We start from the raw sequence: 19,143 nt of genomic DNA on the forward strand, positions 1-19,143 counted from the left end.
TGGGGAAAACTCACTGAATATAGCTTCACTAACATTTTTAATAATAAGAAATGTTTTTGAGCACCAAATCAACATATTAGAATGATTTCTGAAGGATAATGTGACACTGAAGACTGGAGTAATAATGCTGAAAATAAATTACAATTGAAAATATATTAAAATAGAAATATTTCACAATATTTCTGTTTCACTGTACAGAATAAATGTAACCGTGGTGAGCATAAGAGACTTTCAAAAACGTGACAAAATCCTACCGAGTTTTTGTTTTAATTATTGCTTAATGTTCTCAAGATCATCACAGACTTTATTCTGATTTCTTATCTCATGCAGGATTAGGATAGATTTAAACTAGAGTTATTATTGGCACATGAATCACTATTTAATGATGCTTTCAAACATCACTAAATTATGTTTCTAATCACTCTATGAGATCGTTCTTTTCAGGTCTGCTTAACATTTCTGATGTGAAACACATAAAAAGTAGCAGAGCAGCTTTTAATGACTATGCATCTAAGTTCTTGAGCGTTTTCCTGCTGGAAACCTGCCACAGAGCTGAGTAGTTTGAAAGCATTTAAAAACTCGCTTGCACAGAAGCTTTGTATTATAATCGAATGTCTTCATTTAATTTTCCTCATGAAATATCTAATTGTAATAGTATTATTATTATTTTAACCTGTGTACCTTCCTCCTATACATAATTTTAGGGTGATGCAAACAGAACACAGTCCCAGTGAAAAGCAACTAAAATGTTTTTCAGTCCAGATTTGATTTTTAAACCAGTTTTTTTTTTTTTGTGGGTGCATTCAATGTTTAATAAAGTAATAATATACACCAAAGAGTGCAGCCAGGCAAAAAGCAGAGCCTCCAGTGTGTTAGCAATATTAAAAAAGAATATACTTGTAAATAATTTAAGTGAAGTAAATGCATTAACTTAACCGAATGTTTTTGTATTCACTACTTTCATTACCATGGAAAACTAGGCAGCATTAAAGTGTAACCGTGTTGTTTTGAGTGAATGTGAATGTTAAAATGCCATTTATAAATGTCAGTCTATTTTAGTGCTGCTGCCCAACATTGTGTCCTAGAACAAGACAAAAGGACCACAAAATTAGATCAGCAAAGCCCTCGATATATTAATACACAAATACATTTCACAAATGGAGTGGCTAGTTAAGAAATACTAGGAAAAAGCAGGAAGATTCCCAAGACCAATATATCTAAGGAAAGCCCCGAGATCAAAAGCATAACAACTGAACCGTGAAACACAGCGGGAGTTTGGTCATAGAGGGCTGTAACTGTCTTCTGCTATAAATGATTCTGCCACTCACATATCAGTCAGAGTTGTGATTTGCTTTCCTGTTCCTGTTTCGCAGCTAAATCTGATCCGAACGTCTCAAATGTGTGTGTTTTTAGCCGCTGATCACACTGGAAGGATGTGTTTCACACACGTTCACTCGAGAGGGACCCAACTCTGTCACCGTACAGGTGTCAGCAGGAGGCACAGTCCTACAGGATGTGAAAATCATCACTGTCAAAGGTGAAGACCTCCTGTAGTCGTCGACATTGCGTGTCCTTTGAGATAAAGAATGTGATATTTTTAGTTTCACAGAGAATTGAAAACATACTCAGAATTAAGAGGAATTTTAGGCCGAGCTTCTCTGCAAAAGAATAAACTCCCTCTACCTTGTTGCTCTCGTTCCCAGACTTCTTCCGTTCTTTGCTGCTGTCATTCTCTCCTAACCTGGAAGAGCACAACCCGTCGGTTGCCGAGTGGAGACAGGACGTGGGGCGTGTTGTCAGGGCAACGCTCTCTCAGGTATACTGAGCTTAAAGTCCATCATCAGTTCCTGTTGGAGTGTCAGTGAACAACTGAAAAGAACTCGTGAAATTTCTTGAAAGGCTGCTGATAGCTCAGCACGCTTCCTCTCTCTTCAGCTATTCTCTTTCCGTTCTCTCAAACGCTGCTGGTTTAAAGCCTGATGGCGCTTTCTGGGCTCTCTGGCGAGGTTTGTGTTTGGCTGAGAGGCTTTACGTGCTCTCACGCATCCATCTGATTTCCCCTCAGTCTGAGAGCGAGAGATAGGGAAATGTAGTGCTACTGGCGAGAGTGAATCACAGGAGTTCAGAGTGAATATTGATGCGGCAACAGAGAGACTCTAAAGCCAGTCAGCCAATTAAAGAACAGAGCCAAAGAACTGCTCCGCAGAACTCCATTACAATGAGTCGCTCAAGCACAAATATAATGGTCTCCCAATACCTCTGGATTTTCAACTTGAACAGAGTGCTTTCAATGCGGTTACACAAAATCATATCATAAATATTACAACCATCTCGAGATTCACTGGAAGGACTTGTGATTTGCAAACATTAACTGAGATATTATTAATGTGCAAACGGGCATGAAATGATTGACTAGCTCTTATGCGTGAATTAGAGCCCGTCATGAATGTTGCATGCTGATAAATGTAATGTTTAGTAGCAGATGAAAAATGTGTTTATCTGTGTTTTTTGTGTTTTTTTCTAGGTTTGTGGCTTCCCCGAGGACCAGTTGTTGGTCTCTGTGTTCCCTGGATCTCCAACTGCCGCTGAGCTCTTTATCCTACCTGAGACGAACCAGTCGGCATTCAGATCACACACAGAGGAACAGCTTGATAAGGTAATAACCACACATACACATGTATTGAAATAAAATGCTTCCTAAATGACAAGGTCTGATGATTGATACAATCTGTTAAAATAACCTATTATGATTCTCTGATGACTAAATAAATTATAGTGGCAATAAAAATAGGCTTTATTACTAGCGAATAAACCTGCTGAAAAATACATGCACTTACTTTAAAAATGTCATGGACTGAATATGTAATGCCCAGCAACCATAAAGGGAAATAAAAACTCCAGTCAAATTAGTACTTGACAATAATTCAAATTTATGCTAAAATCAGCGCTATTTTTTGATTGCATTTTCAGTTAATATAATGTGATGACCTGCGGCTTTCCGAATGTAAAATTTTGTATGATCATTTAAAGACATTTTAAATGGCATACAAATTATTCATATTCACAATTGTTATGTGAATAAAGCCTTTTGCATCCTTTATAGATATTGTTTTGATAAACAATCAACAAAAATAGACATGTCGTTCAAAAGTCTGGGATCAGTAAAAAAAAAATTATTCTGAAAGAAATGAATACATTTATTCAGCAAAAAAAGTGACAGTAAAGACATTTATAATGTTATACAAAAGATTTGTTTCAAATAAAGTCAAATTCAATTCATCAAAGAATCCTGAAAAAAATAGATCAGTTTCCACAAAAATATTAAGCAGCACAACTGTTTATCAGCATATTAGAATGATTTCTGAAGGATCATGTGACACTGACGTCTGGAGTATTGAAAATTAAAAGCTAAAAATTCACCTTTGCCATCACAGGAATATGTTACTTTTTTTTTTTTTTTTATTAAAAAAGAAAACAGTTATTCAATAACATTTGTCATTTTTCACTGTATTTTTGATCAAATAAATGCAGCCTTGGTGAGCATAAGAGACTTTCAACAACATTAAAAAACTTGCCAACCTCAAACTTTTGAACGCTAGTGTATGTCCACGTTAAATTAATGACTATCATTTTTTACACATTTACTGCTTTATTGTTGTAACATGGTACATGAAATATTTTATATCATAATCTGGGCTGGATTTCCCGAAACCTTCTTAACACTACGTCGTTCTTAAGTGATACCTTAAGGTGTATCTTAACGTTAATACGTGTTTCCCGAAACGATCTTAGTTGAGAATATCTTCTGTAAGTCATTCTTTCGTAAGGTTGGTCTGGACCACTCTAAGAATCTTAAAATTTAGTTTGCAATTTGGATTATATTTATAAGATCTCCCGAGTCCTGATGAATGCAATTTCAACTATTTCTGAAGTGCTTCTATTATAAAGAACACCGCTTTCTCACATAACACAGTAAAACAGCACCTGCATAGAGTGAATCATCGATTTTTTTTGCTATTGATAAACTAATTCAGCACCGCCGCCACGGACAGCCACTGCTAACGTCGCACTTAAGAAGGTATACCTTCAGCAACCTCCTAAGATATAGTTCGGGGAACACGCCTAGGAATGGTATACCTTTAGTTCAGTTATACCTTTATCTTCGTAGCGCGCTAAGAGACAATGTTATCGGGAAATGCAGCCCAGATAGATTAATACAAGGCTTTTCGTTTCAGATTATTTCGGAAAATAACAGGTTTCACTTAGCTCTTTACTTTTTTAGCTCTCCTAATCCTCACCATCATCTTCCTCTTGTTTCAGATGTCGGAGGTCTTCGTGAACGCTTTAAATCAGAACCTGATCCAGTTTGATCTGAAGCCTAACACGCGGGTCACTGTGTCTGTGTCTCAGCTCACTCTGGGTAAGACCTAAACACAAGTTTCTCTTCCTAAGGCTTTAATAGGACAACCCATGTTCTCAGATGATCCTTCCAGAGGAACACAAAATACATTGCACTGGTTCTGTCGGCGGTTATAGAACTTGTTGTCCGTTGTTATAAATTACATTAAACTGTCTACCGCATTGTGTTCTGCATTTAATTGCAGCCTTGTTGTGGTAAAAACAGTGCTGCCTGTGGTTATGTGAGGTGACTTTACGCTTCTGTGGTTATATAAGATACACTACATGATTGCTTTGCTGACGATCCATTGTGTCAAATCCTTCAAACTTCTTTTGGAGCTAGAAAACCTAGAGAACGGATACTCTACCGCGGACTTTAGATTAATATTGATAATGCGGAGCCTGTCTGAGCATGACCAATATAGTGAGTTGGAAATGACATTACAGGATCATAAAGAGTGTCTCTCTGCCACATATAATTCTACCCTTTTCAGACACGGCCATTTGTCTTCATTGCTCCGAACAGGAAAAGGTTCATATTGCCTCCTGCATTCTGCCGAAAGGTCACAATCATCATGCGTCAACCCTCAAAGGGCTGAAGGATGGACTGAGCGCGTGTGTGTGTGTGTGCGTGTGTGAACGAGTGAGACAGATTTTAGAATTATTGAAAAGGATATGCCTCTCACACTATCAGACACGCTCTGAAAGAGATTTGTGTGTTTTCGCAGTTGTTGTTATACCAGTAACATATACACATTGGTGTCTTTTATTTCTATTTATCAAAGATTTTTCTGATAAAAACAAATCTGGTTTGGATCATTTTTATTTTTATTAATGAATTTCAAATCTTTGAAGCATTTTTATTTTGTCCATAATCCTTTTTTATTAATAAAGAAACCTTTTAATGTATTATTATTATTATTATTAACATAATTATTACATATAATGTGTATATACTGTACATAACATTATGAATGCAGTGTGTGTGTGTGTACAGATCAGGCATAACATTATGACCGGTGAAGTGAATAACATGGATTATCTCTTCATCACAGCACCTGTTAGTGGGTGGGATATATTAGGCAGCAAGTGAACATTTTGTCCTCAAAGTTGATGTGTTAGAAGCAGGAAAAATGGGCAAGTGTATGGATTTGAGCAAGTTTGACAAGGGCCAAATTGTGATGGCTAGATGACTGGGTCAAAGTATCTCCAAAGCTACAGCTCTTGTGGGGTGTTCCCGGTCTGCTGTGGTCAGTATCTATCAAAAGTGGTCCAAAGAGGGAACAGTGGTGAACCGGCGACAAGGTCATGGGCGGCGAAGGCTCATTGTTGCACGTGGGTACCGAAGGCTGGTCAGTGTGGTCCGATCAAACAGACGAGCTACTGTAGCTCAAATTGCTCAAGAAGTTAATGCTGGTTCTGATAGAAAGGTGTCAGAATAAACAGTGCATAGCAGTTTGTTGGGTTTGGGGCTGCATAGCCGCAGACCAGTCAGGGTGCCCATGCTGACCTCTGTCCACCACCGAAAGCACCAACACGTGAGCATCAGAACTGGACCACAGAGCAATGGAAGAAGGTGGCCTGGTCTGATGAATCACCTTTTCTTTTACATCATGTGGATGGTCGCTTACCTGGGGAACACATGGTACCAGGATGCACTATGGGAAGAAGGCAAGCCGGCGGAGGCAGTGTGATGCTTTGGGCAATGTTCTGCTGGGAAACCTTGGGTCCGCCCCTGCCATCCATGTGGATGTTACTTTGACACGTACCACCCACCTAAGAATTGTTGCAGACCATTATAGTGAAGGTCACAGATTTTAATCATGTCAGAGCAGTTAAAAAATCTCTAAAAATTAAATTTTTTGTATTTTTATTTTATTGGGCATAATACTGTACATTATGGATAATTCATTATGAATTACATAAGCATTATGTATTTATTAAGCATTGCATATAGTATATCATTCATGAAATAAATGTACTAAAGTAGTATCATACTTTGTATCATATTTTATGAACACAGTTTCAATATGATTAGTCTTTATAAACTGGATGAAATATTCTCTAAAGGTATCGTGAATAAAACACAGCTATTGACCAATCAGAATCAAGGACTGGAACGAACCATTTTATAATATTCAATTTAAAATATCAATAATTACTAAAACAGTAATTAATTTTACAAGAACATACAATTGATTATGAAGTGCATACAATGCATTTTGAATACATTATGAATACATTTATTATTCATTATATACAGACTTCAAGTACACTGTGAGATGATAAATTGAGACTAACTAGTTATTCTGTCTAACACTGCTTGCAGCACCTCTGGTGGACTCCAGTGTTCTTCCCAGTGGCTCTGCCATGCTGTTACTGGTTTCTCTGGGCCTGGTGGGATTGGCCATTCTCTTCATCTACAAGTTCAAACGGTAAGCCTCAAATCTCCCAATTTTTTCTAAACAAATCTAGGCTAATTATGGACTGTTATTTTGATATGCCCTGGAAGTACCAGCCAATGCTGACAAATGATCCTCCCTCACTTTATTGGCATCAGTAACTGTTTCCTCTACTTGGACTAGAAACAAAAAAAAATGCATCCAGTTTTTTTCCACAACACCAGTTTTGGTTCTGTCTGCTCAGTAAAATCCCATGGATCCATGTGGAGACAGAGGATACCCATGAGAAGGAGCCTGAGATGATAAGCTCTGTCGGACAGGAGAAGAACGGCACGCGCACAACAGCCACTTCGTTCACTTCATGCAGCACACACACCACACACACACCGTTTCCCTCGAACACTGGAACACACAACAGCTTCAGCCATCTGCCACCTCCGAGAGAACTGATGGAGAAAGAGCTGGAGGCTCAGAACCCAGGTGAGAGAAGTGATCAACTCATACACAACGTATGTTCTAGTTCATGTCCAATCCTGCTCCTGGAGGGCCACTGTCCTGCAGAGATCAATTAAACACAATTAAACACACCTTAAAGGGACAGTTCACCCAAAAATGAAAATTCTGTCATCATTTACTCACCCTCAAGTTGTTCCAAACCATAGTATTTTTCCCCCTACTATGGTAGTCAATGGTTACTCTATCTGCTTTGTTACAAAATATCTTCTTTTGTGTTCAGCAGAACAAAGAAACTCATTCAGGGAACTTGAGGGTGAGTAAATGATGACAGAATTTTAATTTTTGGGTGAACTATCCCTTTAATCAAGGTCTAACTAGTAACTAGTAACTTCCAGGCAGGTGTGTTGAAGCAAGTTGGAGCTAAACTCTGCAGGACAGTGGCCCTCCAGGACCGGGTTTGGACACCCCAGTTCTACTCGCTTAGTTTCATAACTCTTGTGGAGAAAAAAAAGTACACTTTAGCATACTTCTAAAAAGTAATTTAAAAGTAATTTTCATGGAAATAGCACACTTTGAGCGAACTGAATGTAATGTTTCCGGTTACATTGCATGTTATTTACAATTAAATGAAAATGTATTATTGTTTAAAATAATATTGAATGCATTTAGTTAAACTAAAGAGTGCTTTTTTGACCCACCTAAGTAGTACATCTTCATATGTAATTTCATAATTACTGTACTTTAGTATGTTAGTAAACACATCAAAATAAGTGTGACAAAAGTTTAACAATGTGCTTGACAGTATTACAAAGTACACTTTTTAAAAGTGTGTTCAAGAAAAGTGTTTTCTCTTTAAGTACACTTTATTAATGGCCTTGTATTTCTTTTATTTATAATATATTATCTAAAAATACAGTTAAAAAAACTTTTTAGATTTAAAGTACACTACAAGTGCACATTCAATACGATTAAGTGCACTTTTTTCACCGAGAAAGTCCTTTTCTGTCGGCTTTAATGATTATAAAGATGCGATTTGGTGCTCAAGGAGCCTAGAGAGAGACGTGCTTGTTTTGTGTCTAGAGACGTGCTTGTTTTGTGTCTATCTGTTGTTTGTAAGCGTGAGGTCAGTGGATGGACCCCAATTCATTCATTCTACTTTTATTACTCTTCTGTCAGGGAAGGTGATTGTCTTATGAGTGTTTTTGATTCACAATAATCAAGGACCGATCCCATGGCACTGAAGTGGAAAGCATTGATCACACAGTTTGCCCTTGCTTGTTGGTTGCAATTACCATTATTTTCCTCTTTGTGTGTGTGTTTAGGAGGCCTTGGTGTTGGAGAGCGGCTAAGGACCAGACAGATTCCAAATTGCACCAATGTCTGAAATGAAGGAAGGTTTGATGATGAAATATCAATTGTATTAGATGTATACTTATACCATTTTCTCCCTTAACTTTTCCTGTTATTGTGGTGCTTATGCCTTTTTTATTATTGTGGTGTTTTACATATAAATAAACAATTCCTGAAGTGTAAATCAAGGTATTATTAATTATAGGTGTAAATTAAATCAAAATCTCTACCGAAAACATTTTAATTATATTTTATTAGCGCTTAAGGAGTAGTTTCGTTCAGCCCAATACAATTCTTTCTTAAAGGGGTCATGAATTGAGAAATCAACTTTTCATTCAGCCTTTGATATATAAAAGTTCATCGTGATATAAGAATATCCTGTAAGTTTCCGAGCTGAAAACTTCCTTGTTAGTCAAAGAAAAGCTTTGAGTGACACCAGGCCCAGCAAACGCTCGATATCAGAATGTGCCAAGCTGTGACGTCAGAAGAAGACGAACGCCTGATTCTGTAGCCCCGCCCACCGATTTGTGCTTGGCATGTTATAGATAAATAACATAGGCCTACGTGGAGCTAAACTGGACCGAACCTCCAGGCAATAAACATGCTGCATAAGCTTCATTCGGATTCCAATATTATGAATGCATGGATTAACTTTATTTTGAATGAATATCCAGCTCACGTGGGGAAGACATTGCGCGTTTGTTCCTTCATTTCACCACGGATTCGTTTGTAAACAAGAGACTGGATTTGCAGACACGATGAAATTACATGAATGAATGAAGCAACACACTAATGTGAGTAAAAATGTTTTTCATTTGTTGCATTGCATTGTTACAGATCGTTTGATATCTATTGACTATGTGTACGTGTCTAACTGAACATAACTTACCACGCTGTCACAAGCTGGAGAATCCTTTATTTGAGGTGTTGTTGGTTCATTGTGCTGCGATTCGTGATCAGACTCGGACATATGGGCCAGGGCTCGCAAAGCCCAACGTCCCGGGGCTTTGTGTTTTCCAGACCAAAACGTATCACCAGCCTGCCGACGGGCTATCTTAAATTGTGAAATAACATTCCTTTCTTGATGTGCGTTGTTCACTCTCTTGACTTGATATCTGAAGGAAAAATAAATTTTGATCATGCTGATTTGTCTGACTCTGCAGTGAGGCTTGTGCGAGCACGCATGTGTGTTTGTGATGCACGGTTCTCGGTTATATCCACCGATCGGGCGGGCCAAGTAATATAAAATAACATTCCAATTAATTGCGGGTGGATGAGAGATAAATCATTGTGTTTGTTTGATAAAGATATTTTACGAGCCCTGTGGGCGAATCATTCCGGTTGCCGTTTTCCCACACGCTTTCAAAACAATTCCTCACGTGTACTCACGGGGAGGCGAAGCTCTTTATAATATGCAACGCTTATCCAATCCAGTGGCCGTTTACTTCCAAGTCTTCAGTGCGGCACGCCCATAAAAACCGAGCGTTTCATGAGAGAGGCTCAAAACCAGGATAGAAAATAGCCTATTACTTATTCATTATGATGTTTTTGAATGTAAAAGCCACTTGAAGGTCATAAATTGACCTCAGACAACGGTATAAAAAATGTAAAAAGCCAGTTCATGACCCCTTTAAAGCAATCAATTGATCTATTCTTCCTAAGCGGGGGCACCAAATTCCTTTTGTAAAAGAAGCTAATAGATCATTCTCCGCATGCTAACTTGTAGATATATTAAGATTAACTGCCTCACATTTGTAAACAAACAGCTCACTTTTAGAGATCAAAAAACATATATGGTACACTTTCATACAGGAAAATCAATATTTAATCATTTGAAATATGCTTATAGCTTTATGTATGCTGGTGCTTACCTCATCTGAATTGAAAGTGACTTTGATGTAAAGAGGTCATAAGGAGCATGGTTTTAGGATCAAGTCGATGTACATAGCACAAATAGAGGTTGGTACCTTCATCTGTGTAGAAGCCTCATCTGCTGAACGTGTCCATTTGTGCCTTGGCAATGTGTATTACTATTGTAAGATGGCAACATATTCTTAATTTGGTGCGTATTCACCATAATATATTCCTAGAAGTATATTCATCTGGGGCGCATGTTTCATCGCTGCTAATAGCTGACAGCCAGTTTTATATTTGACTGTGAACTGAAAGTCACTTTAATCTGAATAAATGTATTTTTACATTAGTGACTGCCCACTGATTCTTTACAATGGATTTTCATGAGATTTCTGTAACAACTGGATGGCCTGTGTGTCCCAATTTTTCTAGGCAATTTCCAAACACCCATCATCTTTTCATTTCTCCAGTAAATAGTCTACAGCAGATGACCTGTGGCACTGAAGAATCTTTAATAGGATCACATTAAATGAAAGGATACAAAAGAGCTTCTCTACTGAAATGAAAGTAAACACTGTGATTTAGCATAATCTGCATTGTGCACCATTCCAGGTATATTTTCTGATTTCTGTCAGTTTCTTTCCTATATTGAAATGTTCCTGTTAAAACAGGAAGTTTGAGTAGGACGAACTGAAGAGCTCGGCCTTGAAACATGGCAGTGTGAAACACCTGTAGTGCAGGATCAGTCATCCGTATTTTATTATTTTCCCAGATAAGAAAGACTACACATTTTAAATGTATATTAGTGAAAAAGAAAAAGAAAATCCATTTTCAGGAGTATACTGACAGAAATTAATATTTGTAGACAGATATTGCAGGCAGATCTCAGCCCCATTGACTACCATAGGATTTGTTTTCCTGCTATGGTAGTCAATTGGGGCCGAGATCTGCTTGGATACAAACATTCTTCCAAATATCTTCCATTGTGTACAGCAGAACAAAGAAATGTATACAGAGGGTGAGTAAATGATGACAGAATTTTCATTTTTGGGTGAACTATCCCTTTAAATTGATCAAAAATGACAGAGATTTTTTTCCAAAATAAATTCTGATCTTTTGAACTTTGTTAATCAAATAATCTTGGTTAGCTGTAGCAATGATTCCAACAAAGAAGCATGATCAAGACAATCAAATAACATTTAATAAACATCAGAAACAAGAAAGCAGTACACACTAGTGGTAACTACTGTACCAGGAACAGATGAGAACTAGGGGCTTAAATACAGAGAATAGGTAATCAACTTACAGTAACAAGGAACAGGTGTAAGACTAATTAGAAACTATAACAATTTACGGGTGACTAGAACTAAGGGTATGTTTACATGACAAAAATTTTCTAAAAACAGATGACAACTTTGTCAAAATGATCCCCGTTCACGCAGATCTGCGTGAGCGTAGGCAGAACAATCCATAAACACATTCAATAACAGTATAACCCACTGAAGAGATGTATGTCTATCCCTCAGTCTCGCTTTCATTCGTGTTAAAAATCAAAGATGCCGCTGCTGTAAATAAGGTCTATGACAATGCTTAGACTAAGCCAGGATTAGGCCTTAGTTAAATTATGACATTTAAAGGGTTAGTTTAGCCAAAAATGAAAATTCTGTCATTAATAACTCCCCCTCAACAAACCCGTGAGACCTTCGTTCATCTTCGGAACACAAATTAAGAGAATACGTTTTGTACGAAAAAAAACATACAAAAAATACTTTATTCAACAATTTAATAACCACTTTCAGGTCCAGAAAGGTAGTAAAGACATAGTTAAAATAGTCCATGTGACATCAGTGATTCAACCTTAAAGCTACACTGTGTAACTTTTTTAGTTTATTCTTAGCTAAAAACACTTAGTTCTTTCAAAAATATATGTGCTCATTAATGTATATTTACTTCTTTCACGTAATAAAGTATTCTCGTAAGTTTATAATATGCCATTGAAAATACTTGCGGGTGAGGGGTCGAATGCCGGTCACCATGTTGCCCCTCCATCTTGAAAGTACATTAGCCAAAGAGGGACATACCCGTAAATTCAAGCTTCGCCTTTCGCGTTTTAACACTCGATGGCACCGTGTCGAATGTGGACGAGGTCGAACTGGAAGCCATGTAAATCTTGGACTAAATCGGCCATCGTAGGAGTTAAAACGAAATCGGAATTGAGAGGAACAGAAACTAAAATTCACTGGATGGTCATATACATTTTCACCACTAGATGGGGAAAATATCACACAGTGTAGCTTTAATTTTATGAAGCGAAAAACAAACAAAAAATACTTTATTCAACAATTTAATTCTAGCCTGTGTCAGTCTCCTATGCAGTGTCCGTTGTAAATAGTGAAGTGCTCTTGATCACGATGCATGCGTGTGATGATGACACGGGATCGGGAGACTGACACAGGCTAGAACGAAATTGTTAAAGTCATTATTTTTGTTTGGTTTTGCGCACAAAAAGTATTCTCGTCGCTTTATAAAATTAAGGTTGAGCCACTGGAGTCACATGGACTATTTTAACAATGTCTTTACTACCTTTCTGGACCTGAAAGTGTTAATTAAATTGCTGTCTATGGAGGGGTCAGAGAGCTCTCGGTTTTCATCAAAAATATCTTAATTTGTGTTCCGAAGATGAACGAAGGGCTTATAGGTTTGGAACTACATGAGGGTGAAGAATTAATGGCAGAATTTTCATTTTTGGGTAAACTAACCCTTTAAGTAGCTTTTATAAACGTGCCTTAGAAAAAAACAATAACTGTGTGCATCTTGAGACAAAACAATGGCACTGACATATTTTAAAAGATGTCCTTGGCTGAATCCGAAATCGCCCCCTATACCCTCAAATAGGGCACTATTTGAGGGGACAGTCATTTGTAGTGGTGCCCGAAACCATAGTGGACATTATTGAGTGCACTCATTCAATCCCACTGCACCATCAATGCACCGCAATAACGAGTGTACAGCAGATGTACACACAACAGCTGTCCGGCTTCACACACTCGTATTCATTCACTCCTTCAAGTGAACTGTATTAGTGGACTAACGTAGGGAATAGTGAATGAGGGTTTAGGGGGCGATTTCGGATTCAGCCTTAGTCTAGGACTAGGCTTAAACCTTGTCTGTGAAATCGGGGGAGAGTAAAACAAAAAAGGAAACAAATAAAAGTCTTCAGTAGGCTATATTACAATTTTATGACTCCAGGATCTGCTGAAGCTGGTCAAAGACTCAGTACACAAAGGAAATGCAAACATGCTTCTATTCAATATCCACCCATAAATGTGCAGGCTGCTGGTCTGGACAAAGGCTGTCTAAATATCCTGCACCACAGTAGCCTTTAGAATGTCATATTTTTCATCATTTTAGCTCTCTCTCTCTCTCTTGCGCGCACGCACATACACAGACGCACACACACACACACACACACACACACACACACCGCAGATGACTCGCACAAATCCAGCGGTTTCTATAGCTCTAAGCATTTTTCAAAGTTTGTATGGTTGCATTTGAAGATTAAAGTTCAGTAACATAGACAAAAGAGCACTCTGCATGAAACAAAGTTAGCTTTATCTATTCTAGGGAGCCCTAGTGGTCATGTTTATGTGATAAGGGAGAGAAGGGTAGGATGAGAGCTTGAGTGATTTTATGGTAAAGCGCACAGAGCTTTGCCTCCAAGGACCGCGCCGCTTCCCTTAGAATCTCATTTACCATTATGATTAAATGTACAGCAAAGAAAATAGTTGGATGTCTCGCCGCACACTCTACGCTAAGTGTTTTGTATTTTGTTGTGATGGGCCTACTTTAAATTCAGCCAATATTCACATGTGACCGGCATAATTGCAAGTTAATGAGACCGTACGTAAATTGTAAAACTACATGTCCCATGACACGGTACTTCCCATTATTGTGCAAACTTGTTTTGCAATGTTTGATTAAAAATTCCCCACTCTGCTCAACTTCAACTAAAATAAATAATGCATTTGTCCAATTTTATTTTCCCTATTTGTGCGTTTAGGGATATGTGTGTACATAAATAGCTGAAATAATAATAATAATAAGCGATTATAATACTATACTCTCAGCCAGAAAAGGTTGCTGTAAAATACTTTTTGCAGTTAGTGCATTTTAACTTCCATGTAACTTAAAGTTTTGGGAAAAGACAGACAGCTGTCATGTTATAAAGTCTGAAAAATGAATCTATGTCGGAGTGATTGAGCTTCGGCTGTCAGCGCATGAGAGTGTGTGTGCGCGTGAGTATTCCTTGTGTGTGCTTCCTGTAGCTGACGGACTGTTTAGGTTTCAACCTTTCCTGCCAGACTCATCACTGCCGCGTATAAAAGAGATTTAACATTTTCCAAAGGTCATCCCGAGCTTTCAGAGATGGAGAAACATTGATAAAGTCAGAGGGATTATTTAATGTCTGATGAATTATTAAAAAGGCCTGTTTTGGTTTGAGCACTTCCATCTCCTCCGTCTGTCATTACTTACGGAGTTCACCTCACACATGACACATTCATCAGGCCCGTTTCACTTCAGTGCCATTCTGACTGGCGCAATTGTTTGAAAAACAATCATGTTCACTTCTTTATGCACAATCATTATTCATGACCTTTACAAAAAAAAAAAATACAATGAAATGAGACGTTGTCACCGAGTAGTCAAAACATATCATTAGAGCAGCAGGAGACTTTGCATTTCCTGAAATTGTATAAATATCTTACATACTAGGCATGAATATATAAAAAGAAATATATTTAGCTATGCCAAAAATAACCGCCAGGCTTCAAATTTGGATGCCAGTTCGCCTCCCAACTGGATAAAATCCAAGCGAGAGACTGATATAGGAAATATCCTTTTCCATGATGACCTTCCAATAGCCTGACTTTATGAAACGCCATTCTGTTTTATGTGCTTCATTAAAGGAGATGGTTGTCCTTAGTGATATCAAACTAATGATTATGCCTATATTTGCAGGAACCACCTCTCCCCTCAGACTTTACAGAATGACATTTTATTTGTTCGTTGCTAATGAGACCCTGTTTTATGTTTATTGCATGTTAATCTGTGTATCTAGAGAGCTTCTGTGCGATTCCATATTCTTATGAAATTCATATCCTAATTTTTACTACAAGGCAACCAAGGGTAGCATCAAGATTACAAACTAATGTCCATTTTTAATGAACAATAAAGTGCAATTTTACATTTTGGCATAATATGTGGTTGAATCCCTAAGAGATTGTACTGCTAAGTTAAGAGTGATTCTGGAGTCAAATTTAATTTTTTTCGGTTTAATGTATTACTTGCTATATTTTACTTCAAATCTTAAAATATATTTTATAGAACATTTTCATGAGGCTGTCTAGCAACGTAATTATCTGGAATAATTCAATGTGAGGACAAATGTAATGCTTGTGACAGTTGCCGCCAATGTGACTTGGGTGGTTGCTAGGGTGTTGCTATGCACAGTTACTAATGTGTTTTGGGGGATTGCTTGGGTTAGGGTTATTTCCCTTGTATACAACATTTTAATGAGAACAAAATTACTAAGTGCATCTTTAATTAACCCTCTGGTGCTCTTCGTTTAGGGGCTGCATTGGTTGTCTTCCCGGTCATAAGTGAACGGACACCTAAAAATGAAACTTCCTCCACCCCAGTAATACCAATGAAATGTATTTTTCTTCAATAATATTTATTCTATTTTCTTTTGTATTTTGAGATGATTTGATGGTACTTATTAATATTTATGCAATAATTATGTTCTATTTTTGCCATTGAAAATAATAAACATATATATATATATATATATATATATATATATATATATATATATATATATATATATATATATATATATATATATATATATATATATATATATATATATATATATATATATATATATATATATATATATATAATTATTATTATTATTATTATTATTATTTATTTATTTTTTTTTATTTTTTTTACAGTATTTCAGGTTAAAGGAACACTCCACTTTTTTTGAAAATAGGCTCATTTTACAAGTCCCCTAGAGTTAAATAGTTCAGTTTTACTGTTTTTGAATCCATTCAGCCGATCTTTGTATCTGGCGGTAGCACTTTTAGCATAGCTTAGCATACATCATTGATTCTGATCTGTCCATTAGCATCTCATTCAAAAAATGACCAAAGACACTTTCAATATTTTTCCTATTTAAAACTTGACTCTTCTACAGTTACATCGTGTGCTAAGACCAACTGAAAATGAAAAGTTGCGATTTTCTACACCTATATGGCTAGGAACTACTTTCTCATTCCTGCGTAATAGTCGCAGATCTTCGCGGCCGTACCATACGCAGCGCCTGAAAGTAGCCCACAGCTAGGTAACTTTTAATGTGACCGGCACTAAGTTTGTGTAGTTGCAGAGAAAATTTCAGGCTTGCAGCCGACAAATTGTGTTGTGGAGTTACCTGTGTGATTAGCCATGGTTCTGTGTGTTGTAAAGGGCTGTGATAGTAAGTCGAAGGTGTATACTACCACCATGTTTCACAGAATACCAACGAATCATTGCGCCGCTGCAGCCATGGTACGGCCGCGAAGATCCACGACTATTACGCAGGAAGGAGAAAGTAGTTCCTAGCCATATAGGTGTAGAAAATCGTAAATTTTCATTTTCAGTTGGTCTTAGCACACGATGGAACTGTAGAAGAGTCAAGTTTTAAATAGGAAAAATATTGAAAGTGTCAGAATCAATAATGTATGCTAAGCTATGCTAAAAGTGCTACCGCCAGATACTTTTATGTCCTTTTAGTCTAGGCCTTCCAAATACATTTTTTGAAGGAAGATTAGCGCCCTCTTTTGGAATTATTTAAGAAAACATGCAACCATGTGTGTAACCACTAGAGGTCTCAATGGAGAGGCTTGTGAATTCACTAGGTCTCTTTTGAACACATTTAATGATTTTTTTTTTAAGATGGATTTGAATATATATTTAAAAAGTCTCAAAGGCTTATAAAGTTTTAGATACAAAATTTGTGTTAGAAATAGTGATTTAAAGTGTTAGTTTATGCATTATGGTTATAATAATAATGGATACTGTGTGTGAGTGGATGTGTCAATGTCACACTCTTGATGACTTTTTTTCAGCATTGTGGCCAATTTGTAGATTGTTCACACAAAAATTCAGATTTCCCATTAATTTCCAATGGTGGTCATTTTTGACCGATGTGTGTGTGTGTGTGTGTGTGTGTGTGTGTGTGTGTGTGTGTGTGTGTGTGTGTGTGTGAGTGAGTGGATGTGTCAATATCACACTCTTGATGTTTTAGAGTGTCACTGTCAACCCTTTACTGCTGTGTACTTTTTCAGCACTGTGGCCAATTTGTAGATTGTACACACAAATATTCGGTGAATTTTTGTGTTTTTGCCGATTTCATTCATTTGCTATGGTCGGTCATTTATGACCGAAGACAATGAACGCTACTTTTTTTTTACCACCAACTAGCATGCTCGAATCATGACCCTAATTTTTTGTGTGTTTACCTAATGCTAGAAAAGTCACCAAGTTTCATATCATTCCGATGAAGCTGTGATTTAAAAAAATTTAAAACAGAAAATTTTCCAGTCAGAAATGACCAAAGAGCACCAGAGGGTTAAAGTGAAAATGTGTGCAAAACCCTTTTACACAGAAATATACACCTGAGACCATTTCATCTGCATCATCTTCCTTTTAATTTACACTTGCACATAATCCCTGTGAGTTTAGAGATTTGCTTGATTCTCATCTGGAATTGATAATGGAAAGATTCAAAATATTGACTTCCGATACGCCATAATGTGCATGTGCGAACAGCTTCAGTTCCCTGTGTGCAGTTTGTATTTGATATTCATGCTGTGCATGTTTGATCTCCCAATCAGTGCTGGTAATAATAAAATATATATTGTGATTGTATTTGCCATCATTGTAAATTATGCATTGATTTATGAATCCTGTTTGAACATGATAAAGGCAGGAGCGGCTGAGATACAGCCAGCTGCATCAAAGGAAAAAGTCGCTGTGTTTGGCAATTTTTCAAACACAATCAGTGAAAAGGCTAATGCGACTTTGTTACTGTGACTTAGTAACAGTTCTCCTCGGCAAGGGGTATTGTTCACATCCATAGCACAAAGGTAGATGGCTGTAATGGTTGGAGACTAAAATATAAGCAATAACAGTGATGGTTTCCTAAGCAAGCACTACTAATGATATCAAATGTCTCAGGCTGTGCTTACTAACCTTAAAGACTTAAATCAGGACTTCTGAATCCAGGTTCTACTGAACGATCAGGGACAACCAGGAACCCTGGGAAATAAACAGCCGCCCTTCATGCTCTTTTATCATCATTTCCATTACATCAAGCAGCTCGTTATCGCCAATGTTTTTATTAAGTCTGCAGTTAATGTTGAGTGTCCGCTAAGTGAAAAGGCTCAGTGATTAAACTGTTTTCAGATCTGTGGACTAAACCAACCTCACAAAAGTGCAGTACAGAGGGACACAGAGGGGTGAATCCATCCTCGCTAGTGCAGAATTTCTCTACCGACTCCCCAGTGTGTCACTGCTGGGGAAGAGTCCGGTCTGACTAATGACTGTCTCCAACGTCCTATACTGGGAGCCGTTA

The 19,143-nt window shown here is 37.4% G+C and overlaps 1 protein-coding gene across 1 annotated transcript in view; it reads left to right on the plus strand.

Moving 5' to 3' along the window:
- The window catches only part of sorcs3b (sortilin related VPS10 domain containing receptor 3b), a gene marked incomplete at its 5' end in the record, with an annotated part of 72,440 nt that extends 61,632 nt beyond the window's left edge, over positions 1 to 10,808 (plus strand). Inside the window, 7 exons of the mRNA XM_079833097.1 lie at positions 1,414 to 1,537; positions 1,704 to 1,816; positions 2,525 to 2,656; positions 4,321 to 4,420; positions 6,728 to 6,833; positions 7,045 to 7,280; positions 8,579 to 10,808. Coding sequence (XP_079689223.1) covers positions 1,414 to 1,537; positions 1,704 to 1,816; positions 2,525 to 2,656; positions 4,321 to 4,420; positions 6,728 to 6,833; positions 7,045 to 7,280; positions 8,579 to 8,640 — 873 coding nt within the window. The 3' untranslated portion in view covers positions 8,641 to 10,808. The remainder of the gene's footprint in view (positions 1 to 1,413; positions 1,538 to 1,703; positions 1,817 to 2,524; positions 2,657 to 4,320; positions 4,421 to 6,727; positions 6,834 to 7,044; positions 7,281 to 8,578) is intronic.
- Positions 10,809 to 19,143: the final 8,335 nt, after the last annotated feature.

The sequence above is a fragment of the Gobio gobio genome (genome assembly GCF_949357685.1).
Source record: "Gobio gobio genome assembly, chromosome: 13".
Lineage (NCBI taxonomy): Eukaryota > Metazoa > Chordata > Actinopteri > Cypriniformes > Gobionidae > Gobio > Gobio gobio.